The 21,941-nt window shown below is 48.5% G+C and overlaps 8 protein-coding genes across 8 annotated transcripts; 3 read left to right on the forward strand and 5 right to left on the reverse strand.

Annotated features, from left to right (window-relative positions):
* Positions 1-48: 48 nt before the first annotated feature.
* On the reverse strand, positions 49-2,026 carry F5147DRAFT_684870 (WD40-repeat-containing domain protein). The gene is made up of 8 exons (XM_041436644.1): positions 1,902-2,026; positions 1,510-1,808; positions 1,349-1,450; positions 1,189-1,294; positions 613-1,134; positions 417-555; positions 291-362; positions 49-234 (listed from the first exon to the last, which is right to left on the reverse strand). The coding sequence occupies exons 2-8, from the start codon at positions 1,641-1,643 to the stop codon at positions 215-217; spliced, it is 1,095 nt and encodes a 364-aa protein (XP_041294995.1). The 5' UTR covers positions 1,644-1,808; positions 1,902-2,026; the 3' UTR covers positions 49-214.
* Positions 2,027-3,393: 1,367 nt separating this feature from the next.
* Positions 3,394-6,324, forward strand: F5147DRAFT_684880 (WD40-repeat-containing domain protein). Its single transcript, XM_041436645.1, has 10 exons — positions 3,394-3,426; positions 3,615-3,774; positions 3,842-4,288; positions 4,376-4,739; positions 4,825-4,926; positions 4,980-5,091; positions 5,144-5,644; positions 5,720-5,852; positions 5,908-5,979; positions 6,036-6,324. Exons 1-10 carry the CDS (start codon positions 3,406-3,408, stop codon positions 6,053-6,055), a joined length of 1,932 nt encoding a protein of 643 aa, XP_041294996.1. The 5' UTR covers positions 3,394-3,405; the 3' UTR covers positions 6,056-6,324.
* A 246-nt stretch (positions 6,325-6,570) lies between these two features.
* F5147DRAFT_572859 (Metallo-dependent phosphatase) lies at positions 6,571-7,411 on the forward strand (the record flags this gene model as incomplete). Its single annotated transcript, XM_041431116.1, has 4 exons — positions 6,571-6,768; positions 6,835-6,992; positions 7,051-7,131; positions 7,186-7,411. The coding sequence occupies 4 exons, from the start codon at positions 6,571-6,573 to the stop codon at positions 7,409-7,411; spliced, it is 663 nt and encodes a 220-aa protein (XP_041294997.1).
* Positions 7,412-7,675: 264 nt separating this feature from the next.
* On the reverse strand, positions 7,676-7,887 carry F5147DRAFT_572888 (uncharacterized protein; the record flags this gene model as incomplete). The annotated part of the gene is made up of 2 exons (XM_041431119.1): positions 7,676-7,722; positions 7,776-7,887. Coding segments are annotated over 2 exons (159 nt in total), but the record flags the coding sequence as incomplete, so codon positions are not given.
* A 3,819-nt stretch (positions 7,888-11,706) lies between these two features.
* F5147DRAFT_609375 (uncharacterized protein) lies at positions 11,707-14,156 on the reverse strand. Its single transcript, XM_041432406.1, has 5 exons — positions 13,885-14,156; positions 13,785-13,835; positions 13,536-13,731; positions 13,322-13,477; positions 11,707-13,268 (listed from the first exon to the last, which is right to left on the reverse strand). Exons 1-5 carry the CDS (start codon positions 14,134-14,136, stop codon positions 12,013-12,015), a joined length of 1,911 nt encoding a protein of 636 aa, XP_041294999.1. The 5' UTR covers positions 14,137-14,156; the 3' UTR covers positions 11,707-12,012.
* A 3,152-nt stretch (positions 14,157-17,308) lies between these two features.
* F5147DRAFT_84484 (P-loop containing nucleoside triphosphate hydrolase protein) lies at positions 17,309-18,067 on the forward strand. Its single transcript, XM_041444433.1, has 2 exons — positions 17,309-17,660; positions 17,715-18,067. Exons 1-2 carry the CDS (start codon positions 17,427-17,429, stop codon positions 17,895-17,897), a joined length of 417 nt encoding a protein of 138 aa, XP_041295000.1. The 5' UTR covers positions 17,309-17,426; the 3' UTR covers positions 17,898-18,067.
* A 159-nt stretch (positions 18,068-18,226) lies between these two features.
* Positions 18,227-18,842, reverse strand: F5147DRAFT_651067 (uncharacterized protein; the record flags this gene model as incomplete). The annotated part of the gene is made up of 3 exons (XM_041433508.1): positions 18,227-18,325; positions 18,358-18,687; positions 18,741-18,842. 3 exons carry the CDS (start codon positions 18,840-18,842, stop codon positions 18,227-18,229), a joined length of 531 nt encoding a protein of 176 aa, XP_041295001.1.
* A 1,482-nt stretch (positions 18,843-20,324) lies between these two features.
* Positions 20,325-21,933, reverse strand: F5147DRAFT_684913 (uncharacterized protein; the record flags this gene model as incomplete). The annotated part of the gene is made up of 5 exons (XM_041436646.1): positions 20,325-20,421; positions 20,469-20,848; positions 20,902-21,692; positions 21,739-21,760; positions 21,820-21,933. Coding segments are annotated over 4 exons (1,074 nt in total), but the record flags the coding sequence as incomplete, so codon positions are not given.
* Positions 21,934-21,941: the final 8 nt, after the last annotated feature.

Raw genomic sequence — 21,941 nt, forward strand, 5'->3', positions numbered from 1 at the left:
AGATGAGGACCATCTAGCAATCCTCGACACAACAATGATAGTATCAAAGAGCTTCCTATATCTGTATTCATAGTAAACGCACCAGCTCCGCAAACGACAGACTATGCGTACACTAATGAATCATTGGTGACCACCTCACCGCGCTGTGATTACAACTCCAATATAGTCGATTCATTTGTTATTGGGAAACTATAAGATACTTTCTTAGACATTCTCAAACAATCAAGTAGCTCCCTGATGGTCGGTACTATGTCAGAGGTCAATCGAACATTATGTCAAATCACGCTTACATAGCCGCACTTCACAGTCCCCGCTACCAGATGCTAACAGCCGTCCATCCTTGCAAAGATCCACAGTCGTCACTGAGAAAGGAACGTTGGAAGAAATTGCAGAGGCTCGGTGGTCCGGCTACGTACCAGTGTTTTTATGACCCTGGATCACGAATTGCACCATGCCCGTCTTCAAGTCCCACATCCTTACCGTCCCATCCCGGGACGAGGACACGACGCGTTGATCTCTTCCAATTTGAAGTGCAGATGTGGCGAGAATGCAGTCCTAGTGAATGGTCAGTTGCAATACTGGGATCGAAGTTTTGTCCAAGTTGTCACGTACTTTGTGTCCCTGCAGAGTTTTTCGACACTCTGTGCGACCAACACCCACTTCACTTATGTTCCAGTGTTTCAGCACGCGATCCACGCTTGCGCTCACCAAGCCGCCTTCAATAAACTGCACACTATACACAGCATCCTCATGCCCGCTTAATGTCTCCACCGGCTCCGTGCTGCCGTTCTCGGTGCCGTCAACCTTCCAGATTCGAATCATTCCATCCAACGACCCCCCAGCAACAAACTTGCCAGTTGAGTCGACAGCAATAGATGTTAGTGCGAGCTTGGATGAAAGCTTGACACCAGGGCTGGGGCGAAGTACACGACAGGTGGCCTCCATAGTTTCATCGAGGATGATTGAGCTAGCATCAGGAGTCTCAGCAAACTGAGTCGCATCCCAAACGCGAATCGTGCAATCTCCGGACGCTGAAAGCAATGTGTTGTTGTCAGGTGTAAACGCTAGAGCATACACCTCTCCGGAGTGCCCCTCCAAAGCATGCACCAACATGCGGTTCGTGATACTCCAGACCTATACAGCAACATGGGTGCTCTGATGAATAAAATTTGAGTTACTGGCACGCACTCTTATGAGTCTGTCTTCAGAACCAGCGACAAGAAAATGACCATCAGGACTGATGCAAACAGCTCGTGCATGATTTGGTTTTCCACTATTACTCTCCAGTGTGAAGCTGCGTTACCAGCTCACCCAATGTCGTTCGTGACAGGACAGGATGAGTACTCACGTAAACTTCTCTCCAAGAGTCAAGTTGTAAAGTACAACGGCACCCTCCATGCCTACTGCAAGCAATGTCCCGTCCAAGGAAAATTTCACACTACATACCACGCTGACTCACAAAATGGTGTCAGACTGGAGTTAAGCCATAAGTCTTCCAAACAAACGCACCCGTCATGAACGTACCGCGCTGCAAGCTGCACGTCCATCTGGCGAGGTACGCGGGGATTAAATATGGCCAGCCAATCGCCTCCTTCCTTGACAAAGTCCACGGGTACTGTCGTTGAGTCTAATTCTTCAGCCATGCGACGCGTGAATGATTTAAACGCTTTGAGCGTTGTGAGTGTGGGAGATGTGTTCGAAACAGATACGAGGGGGCCGCGAACTGAAGGGATTGTTGAACGAGGAAGTGAGAAGAAAGTTCGCGAATGACTCTGTCATAAACTTTGGTTCTGGACTGCAGGCTAGTTCTGAGAGTTGTCATGAATTAACGTCAGGCTATTTGATAACAACCCTCAATTTTGTTCTCAGCTAGACTTTTGACTAGAAGACGCTTTACGAACCTGAGGGCTAAATTGTATATACTTTTTGACTTGTGGCATCCTGCGATTGGAGTGGGAAGAACACCAGCGAAACCAGCGCGGATGAATATTAAATATTAAATACCGGATCAACGCTCGGCGCTGGCGTAAATTGTATGATAATCGATAATCGGACATTTTCAATTCAGTTTCACAATAATGGATGGAGCCAGGTCACGTTGCAGGGTACTGCTATTTATATGCCAGAACCACAAGATTAACTTGCTACGGTGACATGCATGGGTTATCATAATCATCATGGACCACTGAGCACCATTCAATCTAACTAGTGCGCCTTCCGTTGTGTAGGTTTATGTGTGAAACTCGTCCGGAACATATCATATCTTATGATATCTTTTTCTTGTGAATGCCGAGCAGAGCCGTAAAGCCTCACGTATTTGCCAGCTATGTTCATGCATAAAAGTGGTCGGCAATATGAAATTGCAAGTGGTGATTATTCCCACCGGTGAAATTAGTGTTCTGCGCTGGTAGACCAAGGTCAGAGTTCTGGCCGGTCTGGGTGTGTAGACAAAGTCTGGACATCCCTCAGCAGGCTCGGCAAATTCAAGCGATGTTAGCCACTCGCAAATGACCTAAGTAAGAATACGCATCCGGACTCTTTGCTGCCCGCCAGCTGTCACCGGTTCACCTCAAAGGAATGTTACTTGTATGCAACTGGAGGTGGTGTCAATGGCATCCTCGCCATGTCTGTGCTTTAAGGTTGGTAAGAAACAAATGGCATGATGATCTTATTGTAGGATTGTGGCACCAAAGATGGACCTGATATGCATGGCTCGTGCGTGTTGTGCAGCGCCTAACAGGGTGTGTCAGCCATGCTCGGGTGGCGCCTGCGTCTTCAAACTCCGCGAGAACATCGCCACTTGTACCCAGACAAGAAACGAAAAGGATACAGATAAGTCTCACACCTTGTATGGGGTTGATGGCCCTTTGAATCAGCAGAAACGGCGGTGGCCGAGCAAACTGCGACCGTGATGCTAAATCTGGCTTATACGTGCGAAGTCGAAGTTACTTGTTAGGTAGATTCCGGATGAAGGCTCCGAGCTCGATGGCCCGTGGTCCTCAAGATCAGAAATGGAAACGAAGTGGAGAGCCATACAGCAATGGAATTGGGATAGTGATACCCTAGTATGTTACACCTCGCCTCATTTGCTGAGCAGTCGGAGATTATGTTACCTGATGAGAGCAGTGCATCCTGCAAGCACGGAGACTATGTGCGGTTAACGTATTATAGCAAAGTCCGACTTTCCTGAGCATCGCAACCGCCTGAAAGAGAGAAGGAGATTCTGGTGCCGCTGGGTTTGAACTTCTCAATGTATGTTTACCGAGCACGTGATTGTGCCTTTACAACTCAAATAGGACATGCCGCCGGTAGTGTCAAGTGTGAGAAAAGAATCAGAGTATCAGGGTCCAACGCCAGTTATAAAGGCGATGATCAACACCCATTCCGTGGTTCCCAACCTCCTTCATGTCCTCCACAATATACAACGTGAGTAATTCCATCTGATTTTTTTCCTTTTCTTCAATACAGGTTCTGTCACATATCGTGCTCAATGAATTCTCTAATTGGGCTATGACGCTCCTTCACGGCGCTAACCCGAGAACAAAATTCTCTATCTCTGTTGCTATGAACTCTTTCTTGGCGTGCACCCATACTGACCTTCCCTGTTTCAATAGCATAGGAGCTTGCAACCTACGGTTCCCCCTGCCCAAGGGCCAAACCAGCACAGTCATGTCAGGCTTAATGAGGCCGTCGATACCATCCGCCAAGAATTTGATGTTATCACCTCTGACCTTGGCATCCTTCGCAATCAACGAGACGAGTATGAATCCAAAGGTGCGCACCTTTGATTCTTTAATTACACCTCGGTTTTATGTATGATTGCACAATCTTGTCCATTTAGTCACTTCACAAATAAACGAGTTGAACATCGTTCGCCAGTCACTGTATGAGCTGGAATCTCAACATGGCAAGATTCGACAGACATACGAAGAGGAGCTGAGTCGCCTCAGAGGAGAGCTCCATGCACTTCGACAAGGTGTACCAGCAGGAGCTCCACATCCGCCCGTCGGTCCCGCTTCAGTCGGGCCTTCCGGTCCACCTGCACCTCCGCCTGCAGTCCCCGGTGTGCCTCCTGGGCCTGGCTCATACAACGAGCCTTACTACAGTCGAGATCGCGATCGTGAACGCGAGCGGGAAAAAGACCGCGAACGTGCTGATCGTGAACGCGAGCGCGAAGTACGTGACCGACAGCGTGAAGAGCGCGACCGAGATCGCGAACGTCCACCGGCGGAGGCTCGGGATTCAAAGCGTATAAAGACTGAGCGTATGAAGGGTGATACTCGTCCAGGTAAACCATTCACTTCAAGCTCCACACGTTCGCCGCCTCCTCATGGATACTATGCCACCTCTTTTTCCCCCCCTTTATCTGCGACAGATCATTATAGTCCTTCTCTTCAACCCCCAAATGCGAAGCTCCCCCCTGTACCTGGAGCACCTCCTGCCTTGACTACTTTCCAAGGCCCGGGTCTTCCACCACCACCTGCCGCCCATGCGCCATATCCACCTGGGCCTGGAAATCCACCGCCTGCCGGCCCAGCAGAACCACCAGCAGCTAGCTCAAGCACCCTCGTACCCATCAACAACGCACAAAGTGGTGGGGGGCAGTTTCCGGATGATCTCGACCCACACAATGTTCCGCCCGAACTGAAGAAGGAAGGCACTGACTGGTTCGCGGTCTTCAATGGTAAAGTCAAGCGCGTGTTAGATGTGTCACTAGTGCACACGCTCATGCACGAGAGGTGCGTGGTATGATCGGCTTTGATCGAGCATAGCCTCCTGATCACATCTTCCTGTATATCTACATTTTCACGTGCCATCTATTAGTGTCGTTTGCTGTGTACGATTTTCTGCAGACGGCAAGTACCTCGCCACCGGCTGTAATCGCACGGCTCAGATCTATGACACAAAGACGGGCGCAAAGACCTGGTAGGTAACGATCTCGACTGCAGTAGTCCATCTCATTACCCTTGGACCTACAGCGTCCTTGCAGATGAATCAGCTGGAAAGGCAGGTGACCTGTATATCAGGAGTGTCTGTTTCAGCCCCGATGGGAAATATCTTGCAACGGGCGCTGAAGATAAGCAGATCAGAGTGCGCCAAACTTTATGTCTCATCAGGGTCGTGCACTAATCACGCCTTACAGATATGGGATATTGCCAAGAAACGCATCCGCAACGTTTTCGACGGACATCAGCAGGAGATTTACTCACTCGACTTTTCCTTAGATGGCAGGCTTATCGTCTCGGGATCGGGCGATAAAACTGCCCGTATCTGGGACATGGTTGATGGGTCATCTAAAGTGCTCACAATCAATGACGCCGATCCTGTGAACAACGATGCAGGCGTAACCTCTGTGGCTATCTCACCAAACGGCCAACTGGTTGCGGCTGGTAGTCTTGATACCGTTGTGCGCATCTGGGACGTGGGAACGGGCTCCCTCATCGAGCGCCTGCGGGGTCATAGGGACAGCGTCTACAGCGTTGCGTTCACGCCCGACGGGAAGGGGTTGGTGAGCGGTAGCTTAGACAAGACTCTGAAATACTGGGATGTCAGCGGGCTTCTCGCAAAACGCAAGGAGGCGGTGGCCAATGGGAAGAAAGATGATAAGGGCAGCCAGTGCACCATGAACTTCTTGGGCCACACGGTAAGCAAATAAGTCCCGGCCGCGGACCCATTATATATGTCATCTGTTGTTCCAACTCATTTCATGTCCGCGCAGGATTACGTGCTCTCCGTTGCTGTGTCGCATGATGGGCAGTGGGTTGTGTCAGGGTCCAAGGACCGTGGTGTCCAGTTCTGGGACTCGCACACCGCAACGACGCAGTGCATGCTTCAAGGACACAAGAACTCTGGTACGAATGTTCTGATGATTCCGGACCGAGAACCACATTAATGAATCTGCCGCAGTCATCTCTATCGATTTGAGTCCCGCGGGCAGTATCTTGGCTACGGGCAGCGGTGATTGGCAGGCGCGGATTTGTAGGCCTGTTTCTTTTCTTCCCCTTCTATCGGCACTAACCATCTTCGCTTGGCAGGGAGCTACACCAACATCTAATTCATGCACCAGTGTGGAGTCCACTTTCCATTCCCGTAGCGCAGCAATGCACATTCGCATTTATATGTACTCGATTCTCTTGTTTTATTCGTGTCGCATGTGACCCTTCTACCCCTGTTTGCTTTCCGGTGCTCCCCCAGCGTCCCTTCTACAGGTTTCTGTGCTTCTGCTGTGAATGGTTTATTGGTATCCACACCTTGTTACTCTTGTGTAATGTACTTGTTGTTAGCTTTATATCCTGTTGTCTAATAATTCAATTTCTACTAGTATACCGTCGGAACCCGCTGAATCTACTGCTGTGAAACTAGGATAACATTAGAATATTGAAGCACACGTCATATCCATGCTTCAGTAGCATACAATTTAGAGATAATTTGAATGGGCCATTCCTGCAAATGCAATCAGGAAGGCATTGCCAACAATGATGACGTATAGCTTATATAATAATTTCTCACAGCCGACCCCAAGCTTCCCTCCAGGAGTCCGTTATACATGATACTGCCGCTGTGTGCAACATGGTGCTTGTCCTAATAATCGGTGACTTGCACATCCCACACCGCGCACATGACCTCCCAGCCAAATTCCGTAAACTTCTTGTTCCAGGAAAAATTCAACAGATCCTTTGCACAGGGAACGTTTGTGACCGCGAGACCTACGAATACCTGCGCACTATAGCAGGAGATGTGTATGTTGTCCGAGGGGACTATGATGAGGTACATATTTGTCATTTTCATGTTACACTATGTGGTTGAGTCATTACTGACCTGCGGACGACCCAGAGCGCCAGCTTTCCGCCATCTGCAACCATAGTCCATACTCCAATACGAATTGGAGTGATTCATGGGCACCAGTGTGTACCGACTGGTGACCTTGATGCTCTCAGTGCATTGGCACGGCAAATGGATGTAGATGTGCTCGTTTCAGGGCATACGCATACGTGTGTTGACTCCGCAGCCTCTACATGATAACTGGCATTCTGATGTGATTCAAATAAGCTTCCAGGCAATTGAATATGATGGTCGTTTCTTCGTGAATCCTGGGTCCGCAACTGGAGCATGGACAGGCTCATACAACGGGTATAGCCCTTGCATCATTTCGTCTGCATTGCCTGACTGAATCGATATTCTTAGTGAAATAACACCATCGTTTGCACTCATGGACATTCAGGGCGCTGTCGTTGTCACGTATGTATATCAGCTTGTGGAAGGCGAAGTCCGTGTCGAGAAAATTGAGTACCGCAAAGAGGTAGAGGCTCCCAAGCCGGCTCAGTCCCAATCGGCCACATCAATTCCCCAGAGTGGGGTAACGCCACAGAATATACCGAGCAGTCCCCAGGCAGGGCAGACGTTTTGGTGAGCAGGGATGTGTAGAATATCTTTTGTCATGTGTAGTAGTTCAGGTGCACCCCTCCCTAACTTATGTTAAGTTCTGTATGAACAGAATATCTGCGGACAGAATTGTGGTTCCTACACCACCTATTTCGAACATGTATTAGAGCGCGACAAATAGCATATTGTCACGATTGTGGGGTGTGATGTCGAGCACCACTCAGTGTCAACATAGGTCGGCGTGAATCTCTTGGTGCTGCCAAGAAACAAAAAATATGGAGCGACTATCTCACTACTTCTTCGTTTTCTTGCTCTCGACGAAGAGTACGCGAGCTTTGACTGAAATGAACCAGTTCAAAATTTTGCACAACTGCCTCGACATCAATACTCACCTTTAGGATCATATTTGACGGCAGCGAGCTTCGGACCCTGCCTTGGGCGCTGCGTGGTATAGAAGAAACCTGTTTGCGCAGTGGAAATCAAGCGGACGATGATCGTTCTGGCAGTAAGACGTTGGCAAAAGGAAAATAGTGTTAATCACCACAAGGCAATCATCAAGTAGAGTTCCTATGATGAGAAGGCCACGTACCGTGCTTTGGCTTTTCCTGCCATCTCTTCTGTGTTACCACACTCTACTCGCACCGTTCAAACACGTCTGACACAGGCGTTGGACTACGTGACCCCTTCTTTGGGGGTCACAAGATTCCGAAATCAATTAAAGCTTATGTAGGCAGGTAATCAAAGTACTCATTGGCAGCGTCGAAATCATCAAAATGGGGCGGCGTCAGGTACACTGAAGTCACTGCATAATACCGATACTTGAGGTACACTGACTACTTAGGGGGCCGTATACTGACCAAGGCAACATGTGACAGGTTCAAAAACCTTCTTCGGTATGATTACCGAGATGCGAATACTCAGTAGAACACTGGATCGTGAAGACTGATGGGCTGAAGTCCAGTGGTTTGCATCTCGTTTAGCATAATGATATCTCGTCGGGCGACGTGCGCTTAAAGCCTTGGTGGGCGAGAGCTATCGCAATGGTAGGGACAGCCCCAAAAGTATCTCGACTGGAACAGCAGGATCTGAAGTCAATGATTCGGCTCATCAAGTACAAGAGTATGCGGTGGAATACGTTCGGATATTATATGCGGGAGCGGCTGGGTCATCACACAGGCACACTGGTACAGCTTCATGCTTGCTTCAACCACGCACTCCCTTATAAAGAGAAACATCAATTTCATGCGCATGTACAATGGGATGGAACGAGCTATATTTAAGATGAATGATGCGTAGACATAGATGAAAGGGAAGAGAAACGATCGAATAACATAGTTTCTAGATGATCTCATGACTGACGCAAAGTGGAACGACGACGACCAAAAAAAAATCCGCAGCAGCTCACCCCTTCATACGCAAAGTCTTCCACTCCGCCAGTTGGGCCTTGTGCTTGTGTTTGGATTGGTTGTACTTGAGGGGCTTGTGCCCCAGCTAGTTGACCTGGTTGCAGTGAATTGTCAGCCTCGTTGGCATCTGTGCGTTGCATAGCTGCGGCTGCTTCCGCGTCAGTTTCAGGGACAATGGCAATTCTCTGCAATGTGTTTTAATGGGATAAAAGAAGAGCAAAGGTGAGCCACTCACATTTTCATCTTGAGCAAGAGCTACGTCGACGGTGCGACTGGTGTTTCCTCCAGAAAACAACTTGAAGTTGAAATTCCAGTGTCGGGACTGTCGCTCAATTGGTTTGGATGCATCTGCAGGTCGTGTGCTGAAATGTATGAAACTGAGCAAACGACGCCAATGACTTAGGAACGATGGGCTTGCAGGTGGAGCTGCGTGACGAGGCGCGTGGTCCGACTCATTGCCAAAGAAATCATTGCCCTGTATCTTGGTGTCAGGCGAGAAAGGTCAAGAACAAGAAACTACACTGACATATCTTGCCAATCCATTTTTTGGCCTGCTGATTAGAGGCAAGACGGGGGTCAAAGGTCTAACAAAGCATCTGAGAAAAGGTGAGGTTGCTCACGATTGGTGGGCGCATAACTCTCGGTTGAGTTGGACATCCCTAATAAAAAGTGAGATGTAGTGTGAAAGATAAGCAGAGAAGACTTGCATCGAGCTTTGCATTGTCATCGTGCGCACCCTAGTAAACGACCAAAACCATTAGGAAGGCAAATTGGATAACAGAGGGAATATACATACCACAACTTCGAGCGCCGCCTCCAGGTTCCATACATAGATTTTTTTATCTGGTCCAGCACTGGCAATATATTTTCCATCCGGGGACATGGCAATAGCGACGACTCTGTCATCATGCAAGAGTGGATCTCCAACTACCTGATTGGTTTTGAGGTCCCAGATGCGAATGGAGCAGTCACTTGATGCGCTAACAATATAACTTTCATCGGGAGTAAGACAGAGGGATTTGACAGAGTTGGTGTGACCCCGAAAAACGACGAGTTCCTGCCCATCAGTTAACCGCCATTTTCGGATAGTATGATCGCTTGACGCGGAATATATGTGTGTGCCGTCCTTAGACCAACACAACGAGGCCACCCACTTGTCATGTCCCTTGATCTTGATGAGCAGCTTGCCGTTCCTTAACCATACGCAAATCACACCGTCTGCACCGCTGCTCGTGAACTTGTCGCCTTGTGGAGAGTATTTGACGGCGAGGACCCATCCATGACTGGTCTCCATTGGTGGCGCTATTTGTCGACCAGTATTCGGGTTCCAGCGTCGTATGGTGCCGTCTTCAGATCCACTTACTACCTCCAGGGCATCGTGAGACCAGTCGAGGCACCTTACTACGTCTTTATGCCCCTCCAACGGGTCGCCGATCGTGCCGCCCTCCTTTATATTCCATAGCTGTAGTGAGCCGTCTACAATTCCACCAATAACCATCGTTTCATCCGGGGATACTGTTATCGGGCCTATCCCTTTGTCACTATACCAAGGCTTTCCTACTGGCTCTCCGTTTCTTTTCCATTGACGAATTGAGCTATCTTCAGACGTGCTCATTATATTGCCACTGGTACCCAAGTAGGCAAGGCTCCATATGCATGCGGAGTGACCTTCAATGACACACTCTGGTATCAAGCTTTCTGCATGACGTTCTGGCTTTGGTTTCTTCCATGACGTGGTCCGAGTATTGTGGTTGACGAAGTAGGACCGACCAAGTGGTGAGATGTGCCATTCGTATCTTGAAGCAACGAGATCTCCAGGTCCATCTATGACGTTATACCATAAACTTGTCACCCCTAGTAGCGCTTTCTTCACTCACCTAGTCGCACTCCTGGTAAAGGTCTGTTCCGTGTAACCATGGTGAGCTTGTCGTCTTGGTATTGAGTTTCATCCAACACCTCAAACTGATGCCATAGAGGAGGGAGGGCTTCATTCCCGCCTGCTTCGCAGTCAGTAAGCCATTGGATATCACTGCGACGTGGTTTCTCGCCTTCCCAAAGTGCATCCTGGCGGTGCTGTGCACCATAGGGTGGTGGCTCCTTTGCGCTCGTCCGAAGCGGTACAACAGGTGCTAGGGAGCTTGATAGCGCCTCTTGTTGGGCTTCTTTCCATCTTGCTGATGTGCTTGACTCACTCACTTTGCTGAGCATGACTCTGATCGAGAAAGAAGTTATTGCTGTGCCTGCAGACGGTTAGACAGTGAGGTAGAGGCTAAGCTTGATAATGATGAAGATCAACGGTCAAGAGCGAGAAAAGATGATGGAAGCGATGGAGAGACCTGCTAGATGTTCAGGCTTATATGAAGTGTCTTCCTTCCCTTGCGTGCCATTAAAGGCAGTGCCACATGCTGTTCACGCTACTATACTGTGTCATAACTTGACAGTTGCATTGATTTGCGACATGTCACAACGGGAGTCATAGCATCGCGCAGACGCAGTGCCTGTGACTTGTGTAGTACCTTGGTGCGGAAGTTGAAAGCAGTGAGTAATGTTAATGGGCCCTGAACTCGAACGAACCTTAACTTAAACACAAGCACCCCCAAGTCCCGGTGACCCTGATCAAAACTACCACACTATTCTGGAAAGTCATACGATGGTCGACCAAGTGATGCCATTCCACGATTAGGTCACTGGTGAACGTGTAGCCAAAAAATCTCCCCCAAACAGTAAATTCTGCCAGTTAACTGATGCGGTAACACCATTTTGCAAACTATATACATATACTGCACTGCGACGTGCGTAACTGGCGAGGTTTTTATGAAAAACCATAGAAAGCACGGTGGCACAGCAGAGTCGGTAAAGGAGACGTCGAGCAACTTCCAGATGCCGATAATGATGAATCACTTCAAGGCCCGCACACATACCATTGCGCAACCGCGAATGTGGCGGCGAACCCGAAAGATGTTATGGTATAAGTTGGATGCGGAGGTAATGCAGATTGTAAATATTGACGGTTCGGATGTAGGAGTACATACAACAGATGTAGTGGAGGGCCAAGACTAGAACATTGCGCAGTAACAGTCGTTTGATCATTGCACGTAGGGATCGCATAGCATAGTATCTGTCGTCGAGGTTAGTGGAGTGACGACCATATTACATTTCTATAATACATAGCACTGCAGGCAGATGTGACAAGGTGATATCACCGACATGCGAGATCATCATCCTAACCCGGTATCTCCGCCCCATCCACACTCGTGGAATGACGGACAAGAGTCTTTGCTCGGACCTGCTTCTGGCGAGGTCGTTTGGGGAGACGACTACTGCATGATCCAAGTATCGGCGCCAAATCATTCGTCGGCTCTGCTGATATGACGAATCCTAGTTCTTTAAGTAGCAGACCACTTTGAGAATGATCATGCTGCTCGACGATCCAGTTATCGTGCTTCTTCAAATTGGTTCCTCTAATGGTACGGCCGCCTGTCGCGGAGATCTGCTCTACAGTGATGAACTCTTCACTCCTGCGTGTAACTTGTACAAGGGCCTTCTTTTTTGAAGGCTGTGGCTCCTCATAAACGGATCTGGTACTGGAAGGAGGGGACTCGGTAGAATCACAGCCGTCATCCCAGGGGTCAAACACAGTGGAGACTGCTGAGTCTGAACTCGAGACATCCGATATCGGAGTGGAGTCACTTGTGCCGGTCATCGACGAGTCAGCCAGAGGTGAAGGGTTGTATTGCGCAAAATCGGGGATAGATAGAGGAGGGGTGGGAGGGCGAGACCTAGACCTGCTTGTCTGGTTTTGCCCCAATGTTGATGGCGGAATAATGAGTGAGTCGGCGCGATGTTTCAAATACTTCTGTATAACATGAGATTTTCCTTTGAAAGCAGCGCAAACGTCCTGCTCTGGGCGGCAGGTGACCAGTAACTTGAAATTACGGGGGAGCTCTGCTCCTTTCACTGCGAGCGCAGTCAGGAGGTCCCTGCGATCTGACTCGCCGCCGCTGTATTCCAACCCGTCGATGACCACTAGCACAGGGCCGATATATGTCATTTGACTCGCAGGACTAAGGATAAAGCGATCGAACTGAGTAAGTGGGTCGATCGTTTCACGTAACGCGCGCTTGTCTTTCACGGTGTCCCAGAGAGCCTTCATATATTGAAGGTCGTGATCAGCAAGGTCCCGTGCAATCGTGCTAAACAAATTCGTAGCGTTTCGCTTGTCCTGGAAAGCGCGCGAAAAAAAGTACGACGAACCGAGACGCACAATTGCGTCGAATTGGCGTGCAATGGTATATGCGATAGTGGATTTTCCAGACCCCTTTGGACCTAGCAAGAGGTAGATCTGCTGTCCAACGTCTTGATTGACCCATGAAGTTATCGACTCCAGGATATCGGTCTGTGAGGACACATCTCCGATCTTCTGTGATTCAATCGAAGCGCCAATAGCATAATGCAGGGCGTCAAGGTCTGCTTTCGCGGCTAATAGTAATATGAACATGTGTAAGGATGAGAGATGGAAGATGGAACACTACCATGGTCAAGCAATACATCATAAACACGAAGGACAAAGAGTTGCGTATTAATCGTGGCCTGCTGTTGTATGGCATTCCTGAGTTCTTTGAACGTTGCTTCGTACATTTGAATTTTATTATCGATGTCGGACAACGCGTTCGAAAAGCTCTGTTTCCCTACATTTAAGGATTTTGTTAAAAAAGCCAAACTTTGGTAAGAAGCTGCGAAACTCACACCCACTCCTGCTCTGCAGATAGTCACGAATAAAGTACGAGCACTCGATCGTCTGGCGAGCGAGGGAGTTGATGGTCTTTACTTGCGATTCCATCCTTTTCAGTTCTTCTACGCCAGAGACAAGGCTGTAGGTTTCGTGCATAATAGTAACGAGCTGACGAATATTTCGGTCTCGGGCAAATTGTGCATCCACCAACTAATCAAAACAGATGAGCTCCTTAGGTCGGAACATGTGACTATCCCACTTACCTGATATACTGCAGTGAGAACCATGAACGCCATTTTGGTGTAAGGATGGGCCTACGGAACGGTATCAGACATATTCAGTGGCAAATTCCAGGGACTGTACCTCAGCGAACTTGCCAGCAAGCTGAATGAAAATGTTGATCTTGTCCAAGAGCGGTGTAAGGACTTCTGAGGCAACAACACTGGCGACCTCCTCAGCAGCCGTTTTCAATGGTTCGCTTAGATCACGACCTCCCATTGCCGACATATGTGGTACATCCTTGGAGTCGTCGATTATCCGGGTGAGCTGGCTTTCACCGTGCCGAGTGGTTCTATGCTCCGTTGTATTGTGGAGAGGTTTGATCTTGAATTCCATGCTGGCATCAAGGAAAATTTTCTTGCCATGACCATCAAAAGACACGAGGTGGTAGATTTTAGCTAATGTTGTATTCAACGACGAGCGAGCCAATCAGATAGTACCAGAAACTCACTGCTGGAATGAGCGAGAAGCGTCTCGACGCCTTCTTGTACCATACCGATGTACTGATCTTCATGGAGATAACGTTTTGCGAAGACTTTGAGGGAAATTATGGACGACGGCTGTACATTTCTTGCTAGGAGTTAATGTCACGAACCCATGGGTACAATGTATCTCACAGTTTTAGCTCCGTCGTCCATGGTAAGGAATGCGGTTTCTCAGCAGTGGTGGTCTTGTGGTCATGATCATCTACAGAAGCATGGACATAGAAGCTATCGTGAGCCGAAAACAAACTAATTCGCGGCAGATGGTGTAGGTCTATATCTGATTGACGCAAAATATAAGAGTGACCGTCATTCGAATTGATATCACGTACGGGATATTTGCACTACCGGAGGAAACGGTGTTCTGAAAGCACCGCAATAGCCACCACTCGCTATTGGCCCGTTCCAGATACCTTCGCTATGGCCGGTTTCGGTAAGATGGGATCCACCAGGTCTCCCAGCGCCCACAATAGGGGTAAGCTTAAACTCCAAGCTTGCCCTGAGCAGCTCTGTCTTGCCTTCGAGGTTCACGTACTTCAGTTGTTCAAGAATGGCTGAATTGAACTGTCAATAAATAGCGTGCAAGGATGCAGTTACTCACAGCCAGGGTACCTCAAAAATTCCTTGATACAGCCCTGGACCATACCAATGTACTGATCATCGTGAAGTTGGCGATGTGCAAATACTTCCAATGTGAGCTTGGTAGAGTTGCGAACATTGCTGCTCTGTGAATCAGCCTTTGAATCAGGCAGTAGTGTCCGACGTACAAGATATGTTTACTACTCCATGGCATAGAGCTATGTTTCTCCGGTGTCGTACAACTGGTCATGCGCGCATCATCAAGCGATAGTTTGACATAGAATTGATGATCCACATTCAACCACCCGATCTTGGGCAGGTGATGAAGGTCGATATCTGGGATTCATCAGAACTGAGTAGTTATGACATGAGGTTATAAGAACTCGCCAAAAACTTGGACGCCATACATATCTGGTGCCAACTGGCTGGTCCTGTCATTGCATGTAAGTCCGTCAATTCTGAATGGTAGATAAATCGCACATGGTAATATTGACTTGTTGAAGGGCGGTTATGTTGAACGCCGTCTGAATGGAGAACTTGTTGGAGCTCGAATCTGTCTCTTCATGGTGGAGATGGGAGCTACACCAATTAAAACCTCAGATATCACACATTGTGGGTGTTGGGGAAATCTCACCCGAGATGTTGCTGAGTTGAGGGAATTAACCTCATTTCGCTTGGAGAAAGAGGGCAGAGGCTTGGATTTGTGTAATGGGTGCCTGCGGCAGAAACTCTTGACGATGTTACAACTATAGAGCTTTCATTTTTCCAACCCTTCTGCTCGCTTTAATACAGATCGCAGTGGGGAGCGAATAAATCGATGCGGCAGCGGTGAGATCAAAGAATACTGCGTGCGACCTCCATGCGGTAAGCATGCGCTTGTACTTTTCGGTTCTTTGACCCGAATCACAGCACCCATTCAAAAACAGGCGGTTTATCATCGAGCTAGCTCGAAGCTCGAAGCGCCGTATACGTACTTGGCTTCAAAACGATACCTCGTATACCATAACCTTGATTACATGATGACCAAAGACTGAAGACTGATAACTGATAGCACATCGAAGGTCTTGTCGTCTGGCCAGAGGATTACCGCGATAATTCTTGAGCAGTGGCAGGCGCTTACTGCGCCAGAAATTACTGCACGACGCCTGCATCTGATGAGACACACGGTATTAATAAGGCTTGATAGTCCCTGGAGCCTCGTGTTGCCACCCTGATCAGGAAGCCAGGAAGGTCAGGATCCTTCAAACAGTAAGATTGGCCCGGGTTCGCGGGTTGGGAGATGTAACAGATAGGCTCTACGCATGCTTGAAGCCGCAAAACGTCCCATGGTATATACCACGAAGTCAGTGGTAAGAATGAGGACCGCAGCCAAATACAGTACTCTGAGATTGCTTTGAGCAAAGATGCTGGTTGTGGTCTATCTTTGATTTGTACTGAATGGTCTAGCTTTCACATCAGCGATGGGCGTCACATTTTGGAATCCCACATTAGTTCTTTGAACCCTGCCACTGCCACACGGGCCGTCTGGCATGTGCAGGTACTAGTAGACCTGAATCTCACTGCGTGAGTTCGAGCTACACATGAAGGCGTTTTCCCGGTGGAGCCGGAGGGAAGCAAAATCACTGCCCTCATGCTGTGGAGACTGTCAGGGTTGGTATCGATATGGACTCGCTATGACGGTCTTACTTATCGTAGACATGCTGATACTGCCGCAATGCTCAGCGACTACAAAGAAAGGCTAGCCGCTCTCAGCAGCTTCTGCTTCCAGTATCTCCTTCTCTAAGCGTGCACGCTCAGCTTCACGCATACGAAGGAGCGTCAACGACTCGTAATCTATCCCCGCCTTCGCAGCAGGTGGCGGTGGCGGTGGCACATCAGGCTTGCCAAACAGGTGAATCAGTTATTCGAATAGATTGGGTGTGCTCGATGTTGGTACTGGGAGTGGCAAGACTATTTGCTTCTCCCTCCCGCTGTTAGTTGATGAGACGGAGAGTATTGCTGTGGTTGTGTCACCTTTGACAGCTTTAATGATAGATCAGGTATGTAACACACATTTTAGTGAAACATACTTGACTTTCATTCCTAAGGCCGAGAGTGCGAAGCTGAAATGTGTTGCAGTCTGCTCGGAGGTCTTGGAACAACTGGGACTCAGAGCCAAGGCACTTTACGAGGTGCGTGAGGATGTGACAATTCAAGTTGCACAAGAGTGGCCAAACTCACCGAGAACGAAGGATATTGTTGCGGGCAAGTTCCGCATCATAACAGTCTCTCCCGAAATTGCAATATCCAAGACATTTCGAGATGCTGTGTTGTCCAAGTCTGCATTTAGTCAGCGCCTTCGTGTGGTGTGCGTAGATGAAGTGCACCGTGACTGTGTTAGTCTGTGGGGGGTACATTCCGCCAAGACTATGCTGATATTGGAATCCTGCGAGGTCGGCTGCCAGCAAATGTCCCAGTACAGTTCTCGATGACGTTTGTGCAAAGCTGCAGATTGCAAAGGATCGCGTGTTTGTTCGATTATCAAATGGGCCGCGACCCTATCTGTTCGTGTCATGAAACATTCTGATGAGTCGAAAGCAGACTTACGATTTGTCATTCCACCTGGAGACATTCCAGTGCAGCTGGTCTACTACAATCAACACATTACAACAGAGGATCTTGTTGACCGGCTTCGCCAATGGGCCATGGCTCCCCCAAGACATAACACAATTCTGTATTGCATTTTATCATGCGACAATCGACTACACTGTACAGGACGGATTTATTCGGATCCTTGTGTGTACAGATGCTGTTCGAATGGTGAAACCACATCTTTTTCGAATCAATCTGACTGAGTTACTAGTAATGTAACAGGGATGTGACATGCGGAATATTGAACGGGTCATTTTATGGGGCATGCCACCTTCATTTTGCGCACTTGTACAACGTGCTGGGAGGGCCGCTCGTGACGTGACGAAACTTGGCGAGGCTATTTTGATCATACCAGTGCAGTGTGCGGAAACAGGGTGTTACCAGGCTAAGCTTACTGAAGTCTAACAGTGGCAACTTGCCCCACTCGGATTTGCATAAAAAATGTGATTGTTGTTCCTTTGTTCCACCCAGATCAAACTTCCAGCGAGGGTGAATCAGTGTCGGAAATTTTATTGCGTATCCATTGAAACCTTTGTTTTCGTATGCATGGTACCCCGTCTCCTTCACGATGATCAAGGTGAATCAGACACAACGAATTGGAATGAGTAACAGTGCTCTCCTACAACTAGTAGTACAAGTGAATCGTATTCAGACATTAGTTTATTTGTAACTTATAACGCAACACTTCCTCTACACTTCTCAGAAAGAATACTGGTAATACACTAATGGTAGCGCTAGCAATACATCACGTTTCTTTGGGACTTGAGCTTGTTATTGTAATTTTCTTGACACTGGTCGTATTGGGTGTAATGGAAAACCTGCGATCCGCTGGACTACGCACAATGCGATAGGGGCGCAGACGTACCCCCTTGGCTATTTGTCGTTGTAGCTGGCGCACGCATTGAAAGGCAGGCCCGACCAGAAAAAGGTTTGATGCAGGTTGTTCGAGGACTGCACCGGAGAGGGGGTGCACGTGTGGAGCATCGGGATCAGGAATGACAATCATTGCGTTGGCATGCTCAAAAGTGGTGGGTACAATGCGAAATTTAACGGGTTGACTTCCGAAGATAGAGGAACGCGAAGATGAGGGGGGCGAAGGGGTGGGAGAAGGAGTGCGAGAAGACGTCGAGGATGAGATAGAAACCCGACGGTTCTGGCATGAATATTGACTGCTGGGCACGTGCAGCCTTGGAATCTAAAAATTACCCCGCTTTCAATAAAAGTTGTATATCATAAGTCCAAACTAACCTGGGGTTTCAATTTTGCATCGATACGGGGATGTCGAATCTCTCCACGAGGAAGATTAAGTGTATGAAGCGGGGGAAGTGTAGGACGAACAGATGCAGACATGGGGGGGAAAATATGAGAACAAAAACTTGGAGAGCGAAGCAATAAAATGTTCAGCTAGCTGAAGTGTCCACCAGGGTTCCCCAAGACCTGCTTGGGTATCGAATTTGAAAGGTAGAGGATCAAAGAGTAGTATGGACTGAGACGAAACAGATGAGAAACGTCAAATGCTCAGAGAAGAATGGATGTTTGATATTTATACGGGGCAATAAGGCTGAACATATACAGCGATACATTGTACGCTGATACAATCGTGCATTGTATTAATCCCGGACAAAAGCATTGACAATGAATTTTCCGGATCAAGTACTTATTTGCATGTATTTGGGCTCGACCCCTTCAATTTACTGCTCGATCACTTGGTAGCAGTGCCATTCCGACATTTTACGACGAATAATCATTGGTGGTTCATTCATTTGATCTGACTTCGCGTTCCCTAGTTGACCGCAGAATTATTCACACTCGCCTCATCATTGGCATATGATAACCTTGGTCGAGTCCTCGCCGGCGAAGTACTAATAATATACCTAATAGTCATAACAGGAAAATCTGAGCGGATTCAATCACTACACAGCCTACCTCATTTATAATCTACCATTGGTGACCATGGATCAAGTTGTACCAGGAGTATAGATTGGAGATCTCCAGAGCGCTTTGGATATCAAGGGATTGAAGGAGAGAAACATATTCAGCATTGTAACAGCGATGCGGGGCAAAGTTACCATTAATGCGGTGCGTAGTACCACTGGCGCTTCAAGTCCTTTGCTCTAGTATATGTACGAAAGAGGATCTGAGGCAGATGCTGATACAGATACCTCTAGACAATTAACAAGTACCAAATCAACATTGACGATAGTGCAAATGAAGATGTCCTCGTGCACTTTTTGCCATCAATATCATTTATCCAGAACGAGCTCGACAAGGGTCGTGGTGTACTCGTACACTGCATGGCTGGAATCAGTACGTTCAAGCTTAGCCAACTAACATCATCCTTTCTTCCGCTAGTCTGCTTGCGGATCAATTTTTGACATCCGATTACACAGGCAGGAGCGCAACAATCGTCGCAACATACTTCATGTACTCGCTGAAGCTTGACCCGGAAAGCGCTGTAGACATGATAACAACTTATGGCTTTCGATGAACGCCCCTTCCACACGATATTTGCCGTACACGAACTGAGTTGGCCTGCTGAGCCAGTGTAGTGAACCACTATCTAATTTAGTCTATTTAGACGCTCTTGACAAGAAATCAAGATGCACTAGCTCTTCAACACGATGGGTGGCCACAGCTGGGCTAACTACGTTGGTGGCGAAACTTGAAATTCAATATTTCAAATCACCTAAAAAGATAATCGCTCGCACGAGTCCAACACGCCAGGGCTGTAAACAATTGTGGCCAACAGATTTACGTATACGGATCTCTAGTTACTTGCCGGGCATGTAATGGCTACAAATGTCATTTGGTTGAGAACGTGTTCGCTCGCTCGCCACGATCCTGTACCACAGTACAGCTTTCACGACAAATTAAATAACTTCTACTTCAGGACGCACGTCAAGATCTCCCAATGGCAACCATCGACGCTCTAATAGTGTCAGTTTGATAAAGACAAGAGGTATACAGAGCGCTGACATTTGACTGGGAAGAAAGACCAGCGGTTCGTCCGTCCAGCAAGTGCCTCCTTCGACTCTTGCAATTGGTCGAGTCGTTTTTTGGAAACCATCGGTTCGGCCTGAATATGCTAGAGCTATGTCATCAGCGGCGCCATGACTGCGATCAGTGGATAGAACGTTGGCATTACAATGCAACGAGCCGCACTGATCCGACTCATACGTAGCATGTACTAATTAATCATCACGGAGAACTTAGCCGCCCTCAGCAGCCTCTGCTTCCAGTATCTCCTTCTCTAAGCGTGCACGCTCAGCTTCACGCATACGGAGGAGCGTCAACGACTCATAGTCTATCCTCGCCTTTGCAGCAGGAGGTGGCGGCAGCGGCGGCGGTACGTCAGACTTGCCAAACAGGAGAATCAGTGATTCGAATAGATTGAGTGAATCAGACTTACAAAACTCGAGGGAAACGAACCGAATGTCGTCCCCTCTGGAGTAGGCTTTGTCGGGAACGGCTCTGCACGATTGGCCGCGGGTCCTCCGAGTGCTCCGCGTTTGCGGAGCCAGCCTAGGATTGGAGGCTCAGATCCGCCTGCCCATGCCACGTCCATGCCCCGCTCTTTCAGCGATTCGGCGCTCGATACCACAGCGAATGCAGCGCCCAACTGGTTGAATGACACCAGTGCGGTCACTATCATCTCGCCGTCTACAAGTCCCTTGGACTTTTTCGACTTCTTGGTTTTCTGCGACATCACCGCCGTCCCTTCATCAATCTCACCATACCGTCGAAGGTGGGTGGTGAGCGCGGATGCTGTAGAAAGTGCAGGATATGATGAGAGAGCATATTTGATACGGACTGTTGTATCCAAATCGCTGGGAGGCGGCGGAGCGAGGGGATCTTCTTCGACAGTTCCATTTGAGCCGGGTTTCGTCCTCGCACATTGATGTTCCAATTCCTGCAGTTCGAGCTCCTTCTCCCTCTGCTCCCGCATTCGCCGCCCCTCCTCACTAATCCTTGTGTTTTCACTCTCCCTCGCAGTTCTCTCCTGCTCCTTCGCCATTCGCGCCTTCTTGAACTCTTTCTCCCGCTCCTCCAACTCAGAGACCATCGCCTTACGCTTATTGTCGTAAGACGCGAAGCGCTGCTTCTTGGCGGCTTGCAGACGAAGTTGCGCATCGAGCGCGAGACGGCGAAGCGGATCAAGGAGGAGGGCGGAAGCGGTCGTCAATGCATGGAATTTCTGGGCTACATTCATTTGTTAGCTACATTTTCAACATAGCTAAGTACGCACCTGCATTAGGATCATTTCTGTTCTGCAACAACAACATCAATTTAGTCTCAGACTTTTCGATCTTAGAACGAATAAACGTACTCTGTCTGGATGAACTTTGAGTGAGCGGGTTCGATAGGCTGTCCTGATCTCGGCTTCTGTAGCCTCCTGTGAGATTTCAAGTAAATCATAGGGGTTTTGTTCTGAGTCTTCCGGCTGTTTTG

This window comes from Suillus discolor (genome assembly GCF_016758755.1).
Source record: "Suillus discolor strain FC423 chromosome Unknown F5147scaffold_16, whole genome shotgun sequence".
Taxonomy (NCBI): Eukaryota; Fungi; Basidiomycota; class Agaricomycetes; order Boletales; family Suillaceae; genus Suillus; species Suillus discolor.